At 47.2% G+C, this 20,133-nt stretch overlaps 1 protein-coding gene across 2 annotated transcripts in view; it reads right to left on the reverse strand.

Moving 5' to 3' along the window:
- Positions 1-20,133, reverse strand: part of BTAF1 (B-TFIID TATA-box binding protein associated factor 1) — a 1,094,445-nt gene that overhangs the window by 166,995 nt on the left and 907,317 nt on the right. For both annotated transcript variants that reach the window (XM_086922506.1, XM_086922505.1), the window contains exons 29-31: positions 16,228-16,305; positions 16,002-16,131; positions 5,782-5,923 (exon numbers count right to left, since the gene is read on the reverse strand). In XM_086922506.1, the coding sequence (XP_086778632.1) occupies positions 5,782-5,923; positions 16,002-16,131; positions 16,228-16,305 (350 nt within the window). The remainder of the gene's footprint in view (positions 1-5,781; positions 5,924-16,001; positions 16,132-16,227; positions 16,306-20,133) is intronic.

Genomic DNA, 20,133 nt, shown 5'->3' on the forward strand with positions numbered 1-20,133 from the left:
GCCTTACCATGTCCCAAAATTATGCATCTCCAAAAAGTGTCAGAAACATGAAAAGTTTGGAAAGCTGTGCCTTAGGGAGCCATTGCCCGCAGTTGGAGCACGACTTGAAGTCTTGGTCGTGCTCCTGTCACTACAAGCAAACCTAATGCGGGTCTATCACTGACATGTCACAGTGACAGGTGGCGCAAGGTTTGACACCTTAAGTCTTCTTAAACATGATCTTCCTACACACCGTAGAAAAAGGGGGGTCAACATTAAGTTTAAAAAAACTAAATCTTGTCAAAAGTGAAAGATGGTAGTTCTCTTCACGGATCAGCGCTTGGCTGACGCAGAAAGAACTGGCATCAGTTCGCCGAGGTGGCGCCCATATAGGTGACTCAGACGTCACGTGGAGCCCACTGATGCCATCTACTGGCGTACAGGGAGACTGCTATAAGAAAAATCTTCTGGATCCAGTCTGATGCCTGGGAAATTCAAAGGTAAGGGTTCTGAGGCTAGATGTCTCTGATCAGAAAAGTAAGAATTAAACAAATGTAATGTTGATAAGTTACCCAAAGATGCAAGTCCCAGTATGGATGGTCTGGAAACCTTAGATGTATTCAACATTTGAGGAATCCTTGCCAAAAAGATCTAAACAAATACAACATTTTTGTTCTCTTCGAAATTTAAAGACAGGAACTTTACGCTGCTGTAATAGGGAAAAATTCCCATCAATCAATCAAGTATTGTTTCAACAGTAGAGTAATTCCACAAATTAACAAATCTGAGAATGATGATACAAGAACATTCATTTCATTTCAAATCTTTATTTCGACCATGCGGTCATAAAAGAAACATGTACAATACATTCGCATAAATTGTGACACAATCATAAACCATCAAAGCGTAATTTTAAAATCAAAGCCAGACAATACAGGTGACTGTTTAAAAAAAAAAAAAAAAGGATGTAGCAATTCTGCACTCTTACCCAACAGATTTTAAAAGACGACTACGCGTGTGCCACACATTCATAAAAAATTTGGAGAGTGCAAATACAATAGGGCCGGAGGCATCACTTTTCAAGATCCTATACATTGGTCCATATTCTCTTCCACCCAGATTTTTAATCAAAGGCAGTAGCCAGTATCTTCTTGCTGCCCTGTATGCTGGGCAAAAGAAGATCACGTGCAAGTCGTTCTCCTCTTTGTCGGCACAAACAGGACAGAATTTGGTGGACGGGGTTTTAGACCATGTGCTGCAAAAGGACCGTAGTGGGAGTGTGCTGTATCTCCACTGGAGGAATAGCTTCCTGGAGAATATGGGGAAAACAGGGTCCAAAGTTTTCTCGAATGCATACAGATCCTTGGTTTGCAAGAATGTAGAGGATAGGGACCCCTCCGTCTGGGTAGCTATAATCCTTACCCTTTTATGCTCGTGGTACAGCTTCGCCAATTGTGTCTTGGAAATTCTTGGTGCTGTATGTGCTGGTTCAGTCCACAGTTCGGGGAGCCCCATATCAATGCAAACTGACTGAATGTTTTGGACCCAGGGGATACTGAGCACCTTTGGATGTTTCAATAGTTCGACTAGTTCCGCCCTGTAGTCGGCGAGATTATCGCTGCTCCATAGCCTGCGCCAGAAGGCAATGGGTCTTAAGCTTATCTCGTCGGCAAGGGGTCGTATCCCTAAGTCAAGCCTCAGGGGGAGAAGGGGTGTACTGGGAGGAAGTGCGGTAATTTGCCTTAAAAACCTATTTTCTGTATGTGACAAATTCCGGCATTGGATGTGCCCCCACAATTCAGCCCCGTATAGAATAGCTCCCCTAGCCTGTGCTTTGTATATCTGGATTAGGGCCCCCAGAGGGCGGTAGGTTGCACCAGTCATCATTCGGGAGATTCCCCCAGTAGTTTGAACTAGCTTAAGGTTTGCCCTGATTTGATGGCTCTCCCAGGTCATGTTTTCAGATAGTGTCACCCCGAGGTATTCGAACGTGTCAACTCGTTCCAGTCTAGCTTGACCTAGAAGGGGGTTTGGGCGCTGCTTGGTTTTTGGGTTCAATACCATGTATTTCGTTTTTGAGGCATTGATTTCCAACCCTCTATCCTGGCAGAAGGTCACAAATGCGTCCAGTATCTTTTGAATGCCCATGGGTGTTTTGGATACCAATAGTGTATCGTCCGCAAACATTATTGCGGGTACACTATTGCCATTCAGCTTGGGGGCATCTGTGTGGTCGGTGGCATTTAGATGGGCGATTACCCCGTTGACGAAGAGGCAAAACAGGGTCGGCGCCAGCACACATCCCTGTCTCACCCCTCTGCCCACGGGGAATCTGTCTGTTAGCTCTCCCGACCTCCCACATCTCACCTGGGCGTAATTATTGTGATGCAGCCTCTGCAGAGTCAGTAGGATATCTGGTGGAACACCCATCTCTGCTAAAATGGCCCAAAGTTTGCCCCTCGGCACAAGGTCGAAGGCGGCTTTTAAGTCCACGAAAATCGTGTACAAACTACCGCCTTCAAACCTGGCTGTCCTCCAGTAAATCAGATTTAATCTGAAAACTTGGTCCACAGTTGATATCCCCTTCCTGAAGCCTGCTTGGTATGGGCTGAGGGCGCCCACCTCCTCGATCCATTCCTGTAACCTGTTCAGGAGGACCCTTCCAAACAGCTTCTGTGCTACATCTATCAGGCTAATTGGTCTGTAGTTGGCTGGGAGCAGGGGAGATCCCTTTTTAAAAATCGGGACCACCTCAGCCCCCAGCCAAGTACTAGGGATTTCCATCCCACTAAGGACACCATTAAAAAGGGTTACGAGGTAAGGCGCCCAGACGGTGGGCTCCTGCTTGTACAGGTCTCCCGGCAGGCCGTCCAGCCCCGGCGCCTTCCCCGCAGCCAAGCCTGAGATTGCAGCTGTTACCTCACTCAGTGTTATTTGGTCCGCCTGCAAGCCCTGGGTCACTGTTTCAATTCTCGCAGGAATTTCTCCAGGTTCGGCACTATATAGCGACTCGAAGTGGGCCTGCCACACTCCCGGCGCTATGTTAGGCTCCACTGCCGAACGAAGACTCCCCGATCCCCCATTCACTATTCTCCAGAACAGTTGTTGGTCTTGAACTGCTAGGGCCTTTGTGAGCACTTCCCACTGACTTTCCTCCCATTCTATCCTAGCTTGTATGAGAAGCTTCTTATAAGCTTGTCTACACTGCTTGAGGTGGTCCCCTCCCATGCCCTCCTTAATAACTCCAAGCAGTTCTGATTTAGCTCGTCTGCAGGCTTTGTTGTACCATTGTGTTTTGCCTATGGGCCTCGCTTTTAACTTTTGTGTTTTACACGTCAGATGGGGTACCACCGCTTTTATGAGTGTTTTGTGGACGTCAGACAATTTACACCTTATGTCCGTTTGGTTAGCCACACTATCGAGGGCCCCAACAATTTCTAGGATTGGGGTGATCTCTTTATAAAGCTGAGGGATTTTATCCTTGTTTGTGACCATCTGCTCCCACTTAATTCTTCTCCTGGTGTTATCTATAAGGAGAGAGAGATGATTCCCTACCTCTTGGGTCGCTAGACCTTGCGGTGCTGGGTGGGCGAGGTCTAACTCAAGTGCGTTGTGGTCACTATCCCCCCTGGTGGTAACCCTGAAATCCTGTATTAGTGGCCACCTCGACAGTTGGATCAAAATATAGTCTAGGTGTGACTCCCTTCCTAGACGATTATAGGTGGTTTTGCCTGGTGTGTCCGAAGTAGTTCGCCCATTGCAAGCTCTAAGACCATACCTTAGCGTGAGAGCCATAATTTGTAATGCTAACGGGGTCCAAGCTTTTGGTGGTGTCACATCAGCCCCTGGTACAGCCCACCTCTCCTCTTCTTCTGATAAAAAACCTTCCTGGAGCCCGGGAAGTGGCTCAAAGTGGGAGTTAAAATCTCCACCCACCACGTAGAAGGAATCAATTGGCAGTTCAGATAAAAAGTTTGACAGTTCATTAAAAGCCGGTGATTCTTTTGCCTTTCCCATTGGCCTGGAATAGATATTGACCAGAAGGAGGGTGACTTTGTTTGGCCATGTCAGTGTGACCGCGAGGATATCATCGGAGCCGCATGGGAGCCTTGTAGCCACACAACCCAGATGTGCAGCTACCCATGTCGTAAGACCCCCTGAGGGTCGGCCTTTGCCTTCCCACCTGGCTGGGATATAAAAGGATGCATACCCTGGATACTCACAGTCCTCTCTGGCCCAGGTTTCCTGGAACATACATACGTCGCCAGTTTCTATGTAGTTTCCCCATGTGGGGTCTTCCAGCTTGTTGGTTAGTCCCGCGATGTTCCAGGAAATTATCCTCAAATGTTCTGTGGTTGGGGGTGTTACGGCAAGGGGAAGATGTGAGTCCAGGGATCCAGGCTCCCCCATTTCATTGGGGGGGGGAACTACAGCTATTCGCTCTTCAGTAGCTTCTCCATCAGTGGCAGAGTTAAATAGCTCAATTTGGCCATGTTCTAGGGTGAGTGAGTCATTTAGTAGGCCAGGGGTTACAACGGGGGTCCTCATCTGGGGGTCCGAAGGGCCACGGAAGTCAGGTTCCCCTGGTGTGGAATTATTGGTGGTCAGTCAGTCGACCCCATCTAGCCCATTGAGACAGTTAAAGCGATTGAAGTCGCAGAAGGGTGTATCCGGTGGTTGGTGGTATGGGCGATGGATTGAGCCTTTATGGTTGCGTCTATAGTCCACCCTTGTCCAATTGTCATAGGTTTGAGCCTGGTGCCTAGGGATAGGAGGGAAGAAAAAGGATACTGGGAGGGTTTGTATCGTGGAATCAAGGGATCGGTTCATTCCTTCACAGATGTGTCGAACCGTGCCTGGGTCTTTAAAGGTTACCATGATACAATCCCCCACTATGGTTTTCCTGGTCTTCCCCAGCCATGGCACCCTCCTCACCATAATGATTTCATTGTTAAAGTGAGAAGGCAGGGGTCGGTTCCAGTTTAACCATTTAATTACCTTCTTCTTGAGGGATTGATAGTCCTCATGTTCTCCTAATCTTAGATGGGGGGCACCTGCTAAGACCACCACTAATCTATTGGCCTCGGGTGGGAGATCTGGCCTCCGTGGTCTGGGAGTTGGGCAGCCTGGTGTTGGTGGAAGATCAATGACCTGGTCTTGGTTTGTTCCAGTGGGCTCCGTTTGTGAGCTATGCGGAGCTAGAACCGCTGGATGAATAGGTCTGTTGCCTGGATTATTATGCTGTACTTGGAGTTGCACAGACATAAGGGGTTGCAGGGGGGCAGATGGTGATTTACTTTTAAGTGGGGCTTTGCTAGCATTAGCTGCAGTTTCTGTTGAAGTGGATCCCCCGCCCAGGGACTGGGTTCCCGCTGGTTTTGTCTGTTTACTTACTAGAGAGTTAAGAGTGGTAAGAGAAGACTCTAGTAAGGTAAGCCTGATCTCAATTTTTTTGAGACTATCAGTGATAGGCTGCAGGAGGGAGCGGAGTAAAAATTCGATACTCCCCTTTGCAAAGAGAGGGTGGTTAGTATTCGGTGTATTGGCCTCTGACTCTTTGGAGAGGGGGATTGTGCTGGGCTTTAAGAGCTTGGGTGGTGGGGCTAACTCCGTGTTCTTGGTCAATGTAATAGAGTTAGTCTTGCTCTTGCCAAAGTCCAGATGTGATGTTTTCGATTTCCCCCGTCCCCCCGCTGATTTCCGTGCCCGTTTACTGGATACAAGAACAAATATTGTTTGATTTGACAACTAGTGCATATTTATTTTTCAATGCATCCTAGTTAAAAAAACAAAAACACATACCTGCCTCCTGGTCCCGTGAGGAGCTTCGAGCATCCCTACTCGCTAAAATTGGTTTTCCATATCTAGCTGCAAACTGGCGTTCTGTACCCAGAAATCCAGGCATAAGGAAGTCAAACAAAGACCACAACTCTAAAACATTGTTCTAAAAAAAAAAGAAGAAAAAAGGTATTAGAAATTATTTGTTACGTAACAAATGCCAAAGTAGTTATTCTAATTTACCCATAAAAATCCCTGCTATGCATGCCATCCTAGTGCTGAAAACTACTTAAAACACAACATAGTAGATAAGCCATTTACAAGTCAGAAATGACTGAACTGACCAGGAGCAACCAACATTTGAAAAATTGTGTTGTATACTTTACACATTTGTAGTTTGTATAACATAGTTTGTTTCATTTGTACCCCATGGAATTATATTAAATTATTAAATTAGCTTAAACTAGTTGGAAATCTGAAACCAGACCCCTCCCCACACTTAACAATGGTATTATATTATGCATTAGGGTGCACATTTGCACATTTTGCTGCATATTTCCACATTGTTGAATGGATTCGCTTAGCTTAGGTTTTATTAAGCATGCAAATACCCTAAGGTTTCCTGTCGCTGATGCTGAGATCTGGATACATCTGAGCCGGAATGATTAAAATAAAAACGTTTTGAAAGCTTTTCTGAAAGGCATCAGGGAGTTTTCCGCTCTGAACGAGAAGGAAAGTGCGCGCCATGCTTTCGCTGTCAGAACTGCAAACACTACCTCCTATTCTGGCTTTCCTGAATTTAAGCACTTTAATACAGGTTTGCCTACTTGTTTCCTGTGATTTAATCATATTGTTATAATATAAGTCCGTATGAGCACCCATCTAGAACTGAAAATGCTTTGCCACTAATACCTAGATTGCAGATGGCGTTTTGTTCACCTTTTGTTATGTTATTTGTGTCATCAGTGTGTAACATTTTGTGGAAACAATCCAATTCTGCATGGTTAACCATCAATAGTTTAATATGTAGTGTTGGGAGGGAAAAGGTTTCAGCACGGCTATGGAGAGCATCTGTATTCGGCCCGAGTTCCCTGTGTAGCAAGTCTGATTATGTTGGATTTTCTTTTGGCCTCAACGCACACAATCGTGCTTGACTGACTGACTGACGAGCTTATAAAGCGCACTTATGCCGCGGCGTCCTGGCGCTGGGTGAATATGATGCAGACAACAACAGATATTAAGACCTTGAAAAGAGCCAGGTCTTTATCATTTTCCTGAAAAAGGTCTTATTGGATTCTAACCTGATTGTCACAGGGAGGGAGTTCCATAAGATGGATGCTTGGTAAGAGAAACCCGTTCCTCCCCATCTCTTTTAATTCTAGGGACACAAACCTATCCTGTATTGGCAGACCTGAAAGAGCGTTGGGGATGGTATACAGAAAACAAGGTTTGAATGTCTGCAGCCCCTCCTCCGTATATATAGCCTTGTGCAGTAGGCATAGGGCTTTAAAGTTCACTCTCTTATGGACTGGGAGCCAATGTAGCTCCTTAATCACCGCTGACGTCAGGTGGTACTTAAGTAAACCAAGTAGAACCTGAGCCGCTGCATTCTGAAGCAATTGAAGTTTTTTGATCTGTCCCTTGACAACTCCTAAATATAGGGCATTACAATAATCCATTCTGGACAAAACCAGAGCTCTGACCACTGTTTTCCGAATTGACAAAAAGGAACGAAGGGCAGAATTTTCAGCAGGATTTTTAGTGTGAAAAAACATGCAGAGGACACTAGATTTATTTGCGAGGAAAGTTTGAGGTACTTGTCAAGCACAAATCCCAGGTTCCTGGCTTTGGGCACAGGGACTGGACAAATGCCTGCCTCGGGAGGCCACCAGACTCCATACTGAAGGTAGTTGCCCAAACTCTAGGCCCTTGGTTTTTTCTGTATTCATCTTTAAAAAGTTCGAATTCATCCACGCCATTACATCTGTGGGGCACTTACGGAACCGATCGGCTGTTAATCCCACACTTTGTGTCACAGAGACCTCTACTTGAGAGTCGTCAGCGTCAGACACCAACATTTTGCCATGCTCTTTGTTTTCCCAAGCCAGGGGACTGACATATAGATTAAATAATGTTGGAGACAAGGCCGAACCCTGTAGGACTCCACATAGGAGATGGAAAATTCCCGATTGCAGGTCTACAACGACATGGAATGAAACCAGAAGCTGGGCTCCGTGGTTTGAGGGACACAAAATGCGGGTCTCCCTTTGCTAGGCAGAACTTATCAGCCCTATGGGCTGGAGAGGATTTGCAGTGGTGACAGAGACTGATCATACCTGCAGGATGGGACATTTAACCTTGTTCCGGCAAAATGAGAGTAGCTTACTGGCCTATCCTGCTTAAAATTGTCTACCTGTCTTATTCAACCGAGTCCTTCGCTACTTACATATGGGGAATTTGATGTTGATTCTATGTTTAACTCATGTATGCGTAGTAGTATCAGCATAGGGCATATGTGGTGTACTTGATTGAGGGTCCCAGGAATCCGTTATGGATCTCCTGTTTGAGTGGTACATAAGATGGCGGCTGGAGGGGGCATGAGATAATGTGTATGGCAGGGCTCCTCCAAAGCACTACTGAGGCCTTCTGTAGTAGGCCAGACAAAGGTGTGGTCGGCAGCTCATGTCCCCTTCTAGATCAATTCATCCTTTGGGCGATCACTTCCACATGTTGAGAGGTAGCCAAGTTCAAATTGCCACATCGCTCCTTCCTGCTGACACTACAGGACAGAGACTGAGGCTTGACTAGTCAGGGAGGTATATGCAAAAGTGAGATTATCTGAAAACCGAAAAATACACTTTCTCGGGTAGCAAACTCAGTTTAAGTATGAAGCAGTTGAGCCCCCGCGTGCCACAATTTCTCACAGAATAGTGCCAAGGGCCACATAGCAGAAACCAAGACAGGCCCCTGAGCTCCAAGATTGGGAGGGGCCGACTACCAACTTCACTTGCCAGGTTTGGGAACGGAAATGCACGCATTCTTCTAGGTAGAGCTGCAATGAAAACACCTCGAAAGAGCCTACTGACTGTATATGATAGGGAAAGGAAGTCTCTGCATGAAGGAAATCCTGTATAGAAGAGAGGAGCCATTAGGAGCATTGCAGGAAAAAATGTAGCCGGCCAGCTGTAGCACAGGGAAGGATCTGCACCTCCAGAATGTGGCCAGAACGTGACACCCTTGTACCACTGCAGCGAGCATCCAGAGCAAGATCTGTCATCCCCTGCACCAGTGCTTACATGTGACCACTTGGATTTCCCTTCGATCAGTTCATGGAGAGCTGCAGAAGTCAGCCAGTGGGGCGGCATAAAGTATAAGATAAAATCCCTGATAGCCAAGTGCCTGTGACATCTGGGTGCTCAGAACTATCGCAAATACAACTGTTTCATCTCATGAATCAAAAACACCTCATATAGCCTGACATTCAGAAGGATGACAACCGATTTCAGAGGCCTACAACTCTAACTAGATCATCATTTCAACAAGGGTGTGCTAGTCATTTCGTTAGGGTGATGGGATTGTTTTTCAGGCTGTGGAAGATCCACAAAAGCAGCCCTACTGGTCCGTGACTGCAGAAAGCAGACAAGGGCCCCCCTTTGCACCCTCACCCTTTCCCAGCCTCAAGGCGCACTCCAGGACATAATGTCAAAGACTAAAGAACAGGCAGGACCAGGCAGTGTCAACACAGCCTTTACCCATTGTTTGAATGACTATGTACACCTACAGGAGAAGTGCTAACTCAGCCACCGACTGACAGAATTAGAAGTATGTCACTTAAAAGTACAAAGCAAAAGAGACATACAGAAATTCTAATATTGGGGAAAGAATACTTTTTACCATCCAATCACTTAATCTAGGTTTGGATGGAAGGTGTAGGCACTGTTCAGGAAGAGCATCAGAATACTACAACCTACTATTTTGCACAGGAGTATTTGTTCAAGTCTGCATTGGCTGTCTTAGTACAAAACCTCGTACCTAAAAGAGTCTGGGACCAGCCTAAGAGTGATTACGTTCTCAGTAGGACTGTGTGCATTGCGGTTTCCTATATATTTTATGCATGGCAAAGAGTTGTTTACTTTTTGGGTACAAGCACAGATTGGACAATGATTTGTCAGTTAACTCCAGACTAAGTAACCTTTGGACCGCCCAACTTAGCTATACTATAGGTCATGTGCTGAAGGACTGTACTTAGTTTGTCAGTTAAAAAGTCTCAGCCCAAAACACTCTATTGCCCATGGATTCCAGAAAACATTCCCCAGTGCAGTATGTATAAATATAATACTATTCAGTAGCAGTAACGCAAATTATCAACCACATAGAAGACTGTTGGACCCGGCCCTTTTGGCAGGTTCACCCCGAGACTTTTTGCTTTTTCCTAGCCTGTTTCTGGAACCTGGTGTTGGTGATTTTAGGCCTCTGCGCGCTTTTCACTGTGGTACAGAGTAAAGTGTTTGAGCTCTCTGTGTATGTATGGTGAGTGACCTGCCCTCCCATAGGAATGAATGGGGAATATGTATGCCCATGGTAGTTCCTGATGTGTGGGGAGTGCAGGGGCGAGTTTCATGTGTACGAACTCGTGAGTGTGCATGAGTGTGTCTAGTCTAGAAGTGCCACTTTTAGAAGTTGGCATATTTGTGTAGTTTGTGTCTGGCGTGTGATTGGCTGGTGAGCCTGGTCCAGGAGTGCCTGGGCCTGCTTGTGGATTGACTGTCTGGTTTGAGGGTGACAGGGGCTGGAGAGCCCAGGAGGTTGTCTGAGTCGGCCCGTGGATGAAAGGCTGCATCTGCTGCCAGGGAAGTGGGAGGAGATGGCACCTTGGAGTGACCAGGGCTGTGCCTGCCTGACCACAATGCTGGCTCCACCTACCACTGGGCGACTGTCACCTCTGTCCCGGATACTGAAGAGAATTCCTTATAACAAGTTCTAGCTGGTTCTCACACTGCCTGAACAAAGACTTCAAAGACTTTTCCCTGTATAAGAAGGGGCTGTGTCCCCTTCCAATTTGTTCTTGTTTTTGGACTTGAATCTTGCCAGGGGCGTGCTGCTGCTTGGGCCCAGGGGAATCCCTGGGCCCTACCCTGCCCCTGGACACCTGATGGACTTATCCTGTGATGTCCTGCATTCCTTGGAGGACTTTGTGCCTGGACTTTTTGCTTCTTTAGCTCTGGGAGCGCTTGACTTTCACTGTTAAGCGCTGGGAGCGCTTTATTCCTGCTTTAATCGATTTACAAAAGGGGGTGGTGATGAACAGAGTGTCTGAATTGAGCAGACCACTCTTACCCAGTCTAAAGATCAGGGCTTGATCCATCACCGTTATTTATCTCACTGCCCCATCCCAGCTCAGAACCTGGCTATATGCAAATCAGTCTGTCCCTGGCCCAGTGCATCATGGGAACAGGGCAGACTAAACTACCAAGCCAATTCTTTACCAGAAAGGAGCCAAGCTACCGGGGACCGGTTTCTGGCATTTCAGCCTCTTCGGCCCGGCTTGCTTGAATCCTGATGGAGCAGTGAGAAAGGGACTCATGTCTGAGTATACCCTGCCACACCTATAGTGGCCAAAATCGATTTACAAAAGGGGGTGGTGATGAACAGAGTGTCTGAATTGAGCAGACCACTCTTACCCAGTCTAAAGATCAGGGCTTGATCCATCACCGTTATTTATCTCACTGCCCCATCCCAGCTCAGAACCTGGCTATATGCAAATCAGTCTGTCCCTGGCCCAGTGCATCATGGGAACAGGGCAGACTAAACTACCAAGCCAATTCTTTACCAGAAAGGAGCCAAGCTACCGGGGACCGGTTTCTGGCATTTCAGCCTCTTCGGCCCGGCTTGCTTGAATCCTGATGGAGCAGTGAGAAAGGGACTCATGTCTGAGTATACCCTGCCACACCTATAGTGGCCAAAATCGATTTACAAAAGGGGGTGGTGATGAACAGAGTGTCTGAATTGAGCAGACCACTCTTACCCAGTCTAAAGATCAGGGCTTGATCCATCACCGTTATTTATCTCACTGCCCCATCCCAGCTCAGAACCTGGCTATATGCAAATCAGTCTGTCCCTGGCCCAGTGCATCATGGGAACAGGGCAGACTAAACTACCAAGCCAATTCTTTACCAGAAAGGAGCCAAGCTACCGGGGACCGGTTTCTGGCATTTCAGCCTCTTCGGCCCGGCTTGCTTGAATCCTGATGGAGCAGTGAGAAAGGGACTCATGTCTGAGTATACCCTGCCACACCTATAGTGGCCAAAATCGATTTACAAAAGGGGGTGGTGATGAACAGAGTGTCTGAATTGAGCAGACCACTCTTACCCAGTCTAAAGATCAGGGCTTGATCCATCACCGTTATTTATCTCACTGCCCCATCCCAGCTCAGAACCTGGCTATATGCAAATCAGTCTGTCCCTGGCCCAGTGCATCATGGGAACAGGGCAGACTAAACTACCAAGCCAATTCTTTACCAGAAAGGAGCCAAGCTACCGGGGACCGGTTTCTGGCATTTCAGCCTCTTCGGCCCGGCTTGCTTGAATCCTGATGGAGCAGTGAGAAAGGGACTCATGTCTGAGTATACCCTGCCACACCTATAGTGGCCAAAATCGATTTACAAAAGGGGGTGGTGATGAACAGAGTGTCTGAATTGAGCAGACCACTCTTACCCAGTCTAAAGATCAGGGCTTGATCCATCACCGTTATTTATCTCACTGCCCCATCCCAGCTCAGAACCTGGCTATATGCAAATCAGTCTGTCCCTGGCCCAGTGCATCATGGGAACAGGGCAGACTAAACTACCAAGCCAATTCTTTACCAGAAAGGAGCCAAGCTACCGGGGACCGGTTTCTGGCATTTCAGCCTCTTCGGCCCGGCTTGCTTGAATCCTGATGGAGCAGTGAGAAAGGGACTCATGTCTGAGTATACCCTGCCACACCTATAGTGGCCAAAATCGATTTACAAAAGGGGGTGGTGATGAACAGAGTGTCTGAATTGAGCAGACCACTCTTACCCAGTCTAAAGATCAGGGCTTGATCCATCACCGTTATTTATCTCACTGCCCCATCCCAGCTCAGAACCTGGCTATATGCAAATCAGTCTGTCCCTGGCCCAGTGCATCATGGGAACAGGGCAGACTAAACTACCAAGCCAATTCTTTACCAGAAAGGAGCCAAGCTACCGGGGACCGGTTTCTGGCATTTCAGCCTCTTCGGCCCGGCTTGCTTGAATCCTGATGGAGCAGTGAGAAAGGGACTCATGTCTGAGTATACCCTGCCACACCTATAGTGGCCAAAATCGATTTACAAAAGGGGGTGGTGATGAACAGAGTGTCTGAATTGAGCAGACCACTCTTACCCAGTCTAAAGATCAGGGCTTGATCCATCACCGTTATTTATCTCACTGCCCCATCCCAGCTCAGAACCTGGCTATATGCAAATCAGTCTGTCCCTGGCCCAGTGCATCATGGGAACAGGGCAGACTAAACTACCAAGCCAATTCTTTACCAGAAAGGAGCCAAGCTACCGGGGACCGGTTTCTGGCATTTCAGCCTCTTCGGCCCGGCTTGCTTGAATCCTGATGGAGCAGTGAGAAAGGGACTCATGTCTGAGTATACCCTGCCACACCTATAGTGGCCAAAATCGATTTACAAAAGGGGGTGGTGATGAACAGAGTGTCTGAATTGAGCAGACCACTCTTACCCAGTCTAAAGATCAGGGCTTGATCCATCACCGTTATTTATCTCACTGCCCCATCCCAGCTCAGAACCTGGCTATATGCAAATCAGTCTGTCCCTGGCCCAGTGCATCATGGGAACAGGGCAGACTAACCACCCCTTGTTGTAAATATTATTCCTGCTTTAAGCGTCTGTGAGCGCTTTATGGTTATTCCTGGACCTTGGTTGGTCCTATAGCGCTGGAGAGCGCTTCGATTGGTGGCCCGATCGAGTGCCCACCTCGATTCGAGTAATTATGTAAAGCCGGTGCCCACCCGGCATTGCCCCATGTTCTCACCGCCGCGGCCCGGGGGCCTGAAATGGATCAGAAGCCGCGGGGAAAGAAACGAAGGGGCCGCGACCTGATTGGCCCTTCATCGACAGGAGCCGCGCTCTGATTGGCCTTTGCCGTAGGCCTGTCCCCGAGAGCCGCGCTCCGATTGGCTGCCTGGTCTGCAGAAGCTGTGACGTCAGGGAGGCTCGTCCGGGGAGCCGCGACCTCATTGGTCCACCCCAAGGAAGCCTGCTTTCCCTCGTTCGTTGCCGGTCTCCCGTGTGGAGAGGGAGACCGGGAAGGCTCCTCGAGCCCAGGGAGAGAGGAAGCGTTGTGTTCCCGCAGCCCGGGGGAAAGAAGAAGCATGGCGGCCGGAGAACAGGGCTCCCGTGTGTCGAGGGAGCCCTGCAGCGAGAGAGGGAAGCCAGGATGTGTCCTTCCGGTCTCCCGGGAGGAGAGGGAGACCGGAGATGCCCGCCGCCGAGAGAAGAAGAGCGGAGGGGGCGCGAGGCACATTGCCGGTGCCTGCCCCCACCGCGAACGCCGAAGGTGTCCTGCTGCCTGCCCGGAGGAGCCCAGCCAATGGAGAAGCAGCCCGGTGAGTGAGGGGCTGCTGGGGGAAGCTCCGGGCGGGTGCTAAGTGCAGCACGAGGCCCCAGATGCTGTTGGGGCAAGCAGGGCGGCCCCGGTTGGCAGAGGGTCGCCCCACCGTTGTAGAGCCCTGAGATGGGCCCTGAAGGGCATTTCTTTGTGTTTAGAGCCACGGAGGCTCTAGGGAGCATATTTGATTTCAGAGCCCAGAGAGGCTCAAAGGCCCATTGATCTCGAGCCCAGAGAGGCTCAAGGGGGCACAGTTGTTTTAAGAGCCTGTGTGGCTCCAACGTTGGGCACGTGTTATGCCAGAGCCTGTGTGGCTCCAACATGTGTAGAGTGAGCTCAGAGCCTGTGGGGCTCCAACAGTTGGCGCAGTTTGCGCCTAAGGGTCAGTGAGGGCCCTGGCGCAGTTTTGATGATTCCCAGCCGCCCAGCAATTAGTGGGCAGCTGCACCGTTTAGGTCTTGGGATGTTCCCAGGTGCCCAGCAAGTAGTGGGCACCTGCTACGTTTAGGCTTGTGCTTGGACTGGCGCTGCATGGCAGCGCTCCCTGACATTTGGGCACAGGGCGTCTTAGCCCCAACAAGGCCAGTTGGCCTAGGGACTGCCACAGGTGGTGGCTTATGTAAGTTTTGCGCAATTTTATGGTTATTGCACCTCTGAATGTGTTTTCTTGCATCATGTGTTATTCCTGCACCTCTGAATGTTTTAGGCATCATGTGTCTTCTTGCGCTGCACCTCTGAATGTATTTTATTGCATCATGTGCTTTGTTCTTAACACCGCTGAATGTGTAGGTTTATGCATCATGTGTTTCTCTTTACTACTCCTCTGAATGTATGTTTATGCATCATGGGTAATGTGTTCTTTCCTAGACCCCTAAACATTGTGTGATACTTAGGTGGTTGTCCTTACACCTCTGAATGTTTTAGGCATCATGTGTTTTCCTTTATTACTCCTCTGAATGTGTTTCATGCATCATGGGTAATTTGTTCTTGTTTATACCCCTAAATGTATTTTATTCTTAGGTGGTTGTTCTTTTTAGTACAGGTGGTCCTAGTGAGGTCCTGGTTCCTGTTCCCAGTAGTTACTGGGTGTGATTTATAACTTATTTTGTGCTATACTTATTCTAAGTTCTAGAAGTGATTTTATATCCTATATTCTAATTTCTACTAAGTGCTGATTCTGACAGTGGCCCATGTGGCCCTGTCCTGTAAATAATCCCTGGTGAATATTGCTCGTGCCAGTTGGCACCATGTAGTTTGTGTGATACTATCTGATGTGTTTTTACAATACAAAAGTTATTTTATAATAACCTTGTGTGGAGTTCCTTTTGTGGTGTGCCTAGTATGTTGTTGCTGTTGTGTGCTGGCGCAAATGCTTTACACATTGCCTCCGAGTTTAGCCTTACTGCTCGTGCCAAGCTACCAGGGGGTGAGCAGGGGTTATCTTGGCGTGTGACTCCCTTGCCCTGACTAGAATGGTGGTTTCTGCCTGGCTTTGGCGTCAGCCTTAGCCTACCAGAAATAGCCAGTTCTAACAAAGACCAATTCTGCTTTACACCCCTCATATCCAATTTAAACAAAGGGAAAAGAAAACATAAAAACGGTCTTAAATACCTGGATTGGGGTTCCAGAAAGAATTACCCTGTAGTTAGCAGACAACTGCTTTACAGCTTTGGATAGCTTGGTTTTTCCATTTTTGATGATGTGACCTTCATCAAGAATACAATAATTAAACTTAATATTTCTGAGGAGAAGTAGAGTACAAAAAGAAAACATCAGTTATGTTGATCATGAGTGAATCTTGACAACACAATGACTATGTGAAAATGTGACACTATACCTGAAGAAATCAATGTCATTCCTCACAACATCATAAGAAGCTACAACAAGGTTGTGTTTTTTCACCTGGTGCTGCAACCTTAAATGGAAAATGGGAATATGTTATTGTACTTTTATTTGACCTGTCTAAATTCATCAAAACACAATTACAGTGAATGAGAAAACAGTATCTTCTTCCAATACGGACATGGGTAAAGGGAACACCTCCTCCTATTTCCTAATTTATTAAGAATAAATATACAACACTCAAATACAATGTTGCCTTACAGTGGGGCAATGTTACAGCAAAGTGAAGAAAGAGTTGCCAAAAGTAGAAGCAAAAAATTATTTACCATTTCTATTTTTTCTTTGGGACACCTGTCCAATGTTCAAATATATAATGTTAAAAAAGTCCACATCATGAAGCATACCCTCAACTTCGGAGCCAGGAAGACAAGCACTTCAGGACTTCAGCAAAGTCAATGCGACGATATACCTTCTGAGTCACTAAAAGACAGGTGCCCTGATCAGTCATCTACTTCCTGCACATGATAGTGCCATATGCACTTGCCACACTAAGGGTTCTCAGCCAGAAATCGGAGTTGAAGTCAGTCTCTCCACTTTTGTGAAAGTTGCCCTGCATTGATTGGGCTTTGGCAGATTTGCCCTGGATGAATCTCGCCAGGTAAATTTACTTCATAACTAAAATAAGTTTATTGTCTAAAACTAAACAAAAAAGGAAAATGTATTTGTAATTGACAAGACAAATAGTCCTGATTCTATTAAAAAAAATACGGGAATTACTAATTAACTCTCCACAGTTTCCTAGCACGAAAGAATAAAACCTAATGAATGGTTTCCAAAAAAGAATGAATCAAATGAAAATAGAATACAATAAAAAAAGTCCAACAAACAATGACCATTCTTAGAATAGAAGGTAATTCATGCTTGTGTCCATCTTAGCTATATCAAAGAGTAAGGTTTGAGTACCAGCAGCAAACTAGTGGTAAACCCAGCCATAGCTATGATGTAAAAGTTTGTTAAATAAGCCACTTGGGAGGTATTACACTCATGTCTCTCATAATATCAGAAAAGTTGCTTATGTTGGTGCTGAAAATCTGCACTTTGTAGAGACTGGTTCACACAATTAACAGATTAAGCACACAGGAATAGCCAATTTAATCCACAATTAATCAGTTTGAAATGGTTGTTGAAAATCAAGAAACTGTGACAACCATGTGGCCTTATCTTTTAACTTTTAAGACTGTGAAGGAGGCCAGGTCTTCCTTTGTATAGCAGGTCCAAAATATTAATGTCTACGTCTACTTTCGGTATTAATGAACAAGTTACTTACCTTCTGTAACACCTTATCTGGTAGAGACTATCTAGCTGCAGATTCCTTACCATAGAATTATTCCCAGGCATTAGACTGGATCCAGAAATTTTACATGAGCAATACCCCTGTGTGCCGGTAGGTGGTGTTGTTCGGCTTTGAGTACCGTAGTCAGCGTCCTGTGCGCCGGAAGTGACGTGAGCAGTACCTACATAGGCGCCACCCCAGTGTTCTGGTCAATTTGTTTTCACGACTTTCCACGCCAGGAGTGCAGAGCCATGAAGAACCCCCTAAGAATGGTGTGGAAAAGTAAGGCCCTAAAAGGGGAAAGCCCTGTCCCTAGAAATCAGATGTCCAGGACCAGGACTCCGCGTGCTAACGCACTGGTCAAAGCCTTTTGGCTTTGGTGGAATGAGCATGCACCAGTATTCTGGGTCACAGGCTACTAGAGGTAAACGACAATCAATGTTCTAGTTCATGCTCAATAGTAACCTCTGACTGCCTTGGAGCCCCAAGAACATTTCTCATAAAACAGTGGAGTTTGTTCCATATACCCAAAGGAAGAGTTACTTACCTTCGGTAACAATATATCTGGTAGAGACACAGCCTAGCCGCAGATTCCTTAACTTAGAATATCCCCAGGCGTAAGACTGGACCCGGAAAGTCTTTTTCCCCAGCAATACCTCTGCACGCCGGGAGGCGGTGCCGCTTGGAGCCATATTAGCCCCCTAACCCCCCGGCGTGCTGATGTCAGTTTTCTATAGGAAACTTTTCCACGCCACAACGCGGAGCCATGACAAAAACTGCGATAGCTTAGGAACATCGTGTGGTAAAAAAAGAGTAAATCATTTATAACGAGAACTTAAAGTAAGTTGAAAAAGCACCCAGCACCAGGAAGGACTGGAGGGAACTCACAGAGCCCATGCTGCAAGCAAGGGCCTAATAAAGCGCCAAGCTGCGCCTCATGTCGTGGGGCTAACAGTTGCAATACAAAGGATACGACAAGGCAGACACAGACTATCATCACAGGAGGGAAGTTAAAAGAACTACAATATTGAAGGAACATGTTGCCATTCAAGTGATGAGAAGTGGACGACCACCAGAAGTTCACTTCACACACCCTCCAGTGATGGAGGGACTACAGTACCAAAGAGAACCCAACCCAACCGACTGCCATAGAAAGAAGGAGGCACATGCGGGCGGTGGGAGGGAAGTAAAAACAAAATAACTCCACGTGTGAAGAACAAAGTGGATCAACATGAGAAGGCAGTGAAACGTTTTGACCTAAGCCACCTAAAAAACGTGGACGGAGTGGAGAGCCAAATGGCTCAAAAGCCGAAGAACACCACCTGTGCCAAAGGAAGGTGCGAGAAAGCGCCACCAACCAACACTAGGATAGAGAAGAGGCTGAAAGCCCCCACGTAGAACAACACACCCTATCCCAGAGTGAGGTGAGAGAGCACATCTCTGGAAGACCAAGGCCCCCAGAAAGAGGAAGGCTGGGTGAAAAGACATCCTATGAAAAAGTCTTCGCAGAGTGGGGAGGATGGCGGGTGTTAAGGAATCTGCGGCTAGACTGTGTCTCTACCAGATATATCATTACCGAAGATAAGTAACTCTTCCATCTGATAGAGACATCTTGCCGCAGATTCCTTGACTTAAAATAGATTCCAAAGCCATACCCCATAGGAGGAGGGTCTGCGAAACAACCACCAAGTTCCAGGAGAACATATTTATCAACTTCTGACGAAAAAATGGTGGAAACCGCAATGCCAGGGCAACAGGCACCAGACCCATGACCCACCTTAAGGAGTATGAACAAGGGATGGTAAAGACACCAAATCCGACGAGGGACGGTGTGAGACCTCTCTCGCCAAGACACAGACGAAAGAAAAAACAAAATTAGAAGGTTCCGTGCCAAAATCAGAGACAATACAGCAAGACCTTCAAGAAGGATCCAAGCATCCGTCTCTATAATCCAAAACAACATGACAACGGTAGAGCATACTGCCTGAGTACACACCACAGTGGAAGCCACAAGAAACAGGGGACAGGTGAATATGCACAGGACAGGAAGGGACAAACCGGACCCCATGTCCCGCAAGAAGCAAGGAACCGGAGACCGTGCCAGGGAAGACCTGCCCTGCCCCCCCCTCTTCAGGGGCACATGTCCATCGATAGACAGGCAAGACGTGCACAGCGAGGTTGTAGGAAAACGCCAGGGTGACAAAACCCCCTATGGAGGCAGGGATATATTACGGGCCAATCGTAGACAACCAATGGTAACCCTTGGAGAGAAACCAATCCTATGGATCTCACCAGAGGAGACATCCTACAACAGTATGAAGAGTCAGCTTGTGTCAAAAGTTCCTGGGCAAGGAAGAGTAGCAATATGATTGCCAACAAATGCCCCACATAGGGTAAGGCACAACCCTACAAAAGAAGGGTCCCTCTTGAGACAAGCTCGTAGGCAGAGGCTCAAAAGAAAGGTAAACCGAGCTTAACCAGCTGTACCAGAATAAGTAAACAACACGGCTGAGCAGCAACACAACCCAGAACATCTGCAGCCCACAACGGGTGATAGGAAAGAAAGGG

The sequence above is a fragment of the Lissotriton vulgaris genome, chromosome 5, assembly GCF_964263255.1.
Source record: "Lissotriton vulgaris chromosome 5, aLisVul1.2, whole genome shotgun sequence".
NCBI lineage: Eukaryota > Metazoa > Chordata > Amphibia > Caudata > Salamandridae > Lissotriton > Lissotriton vulgaris.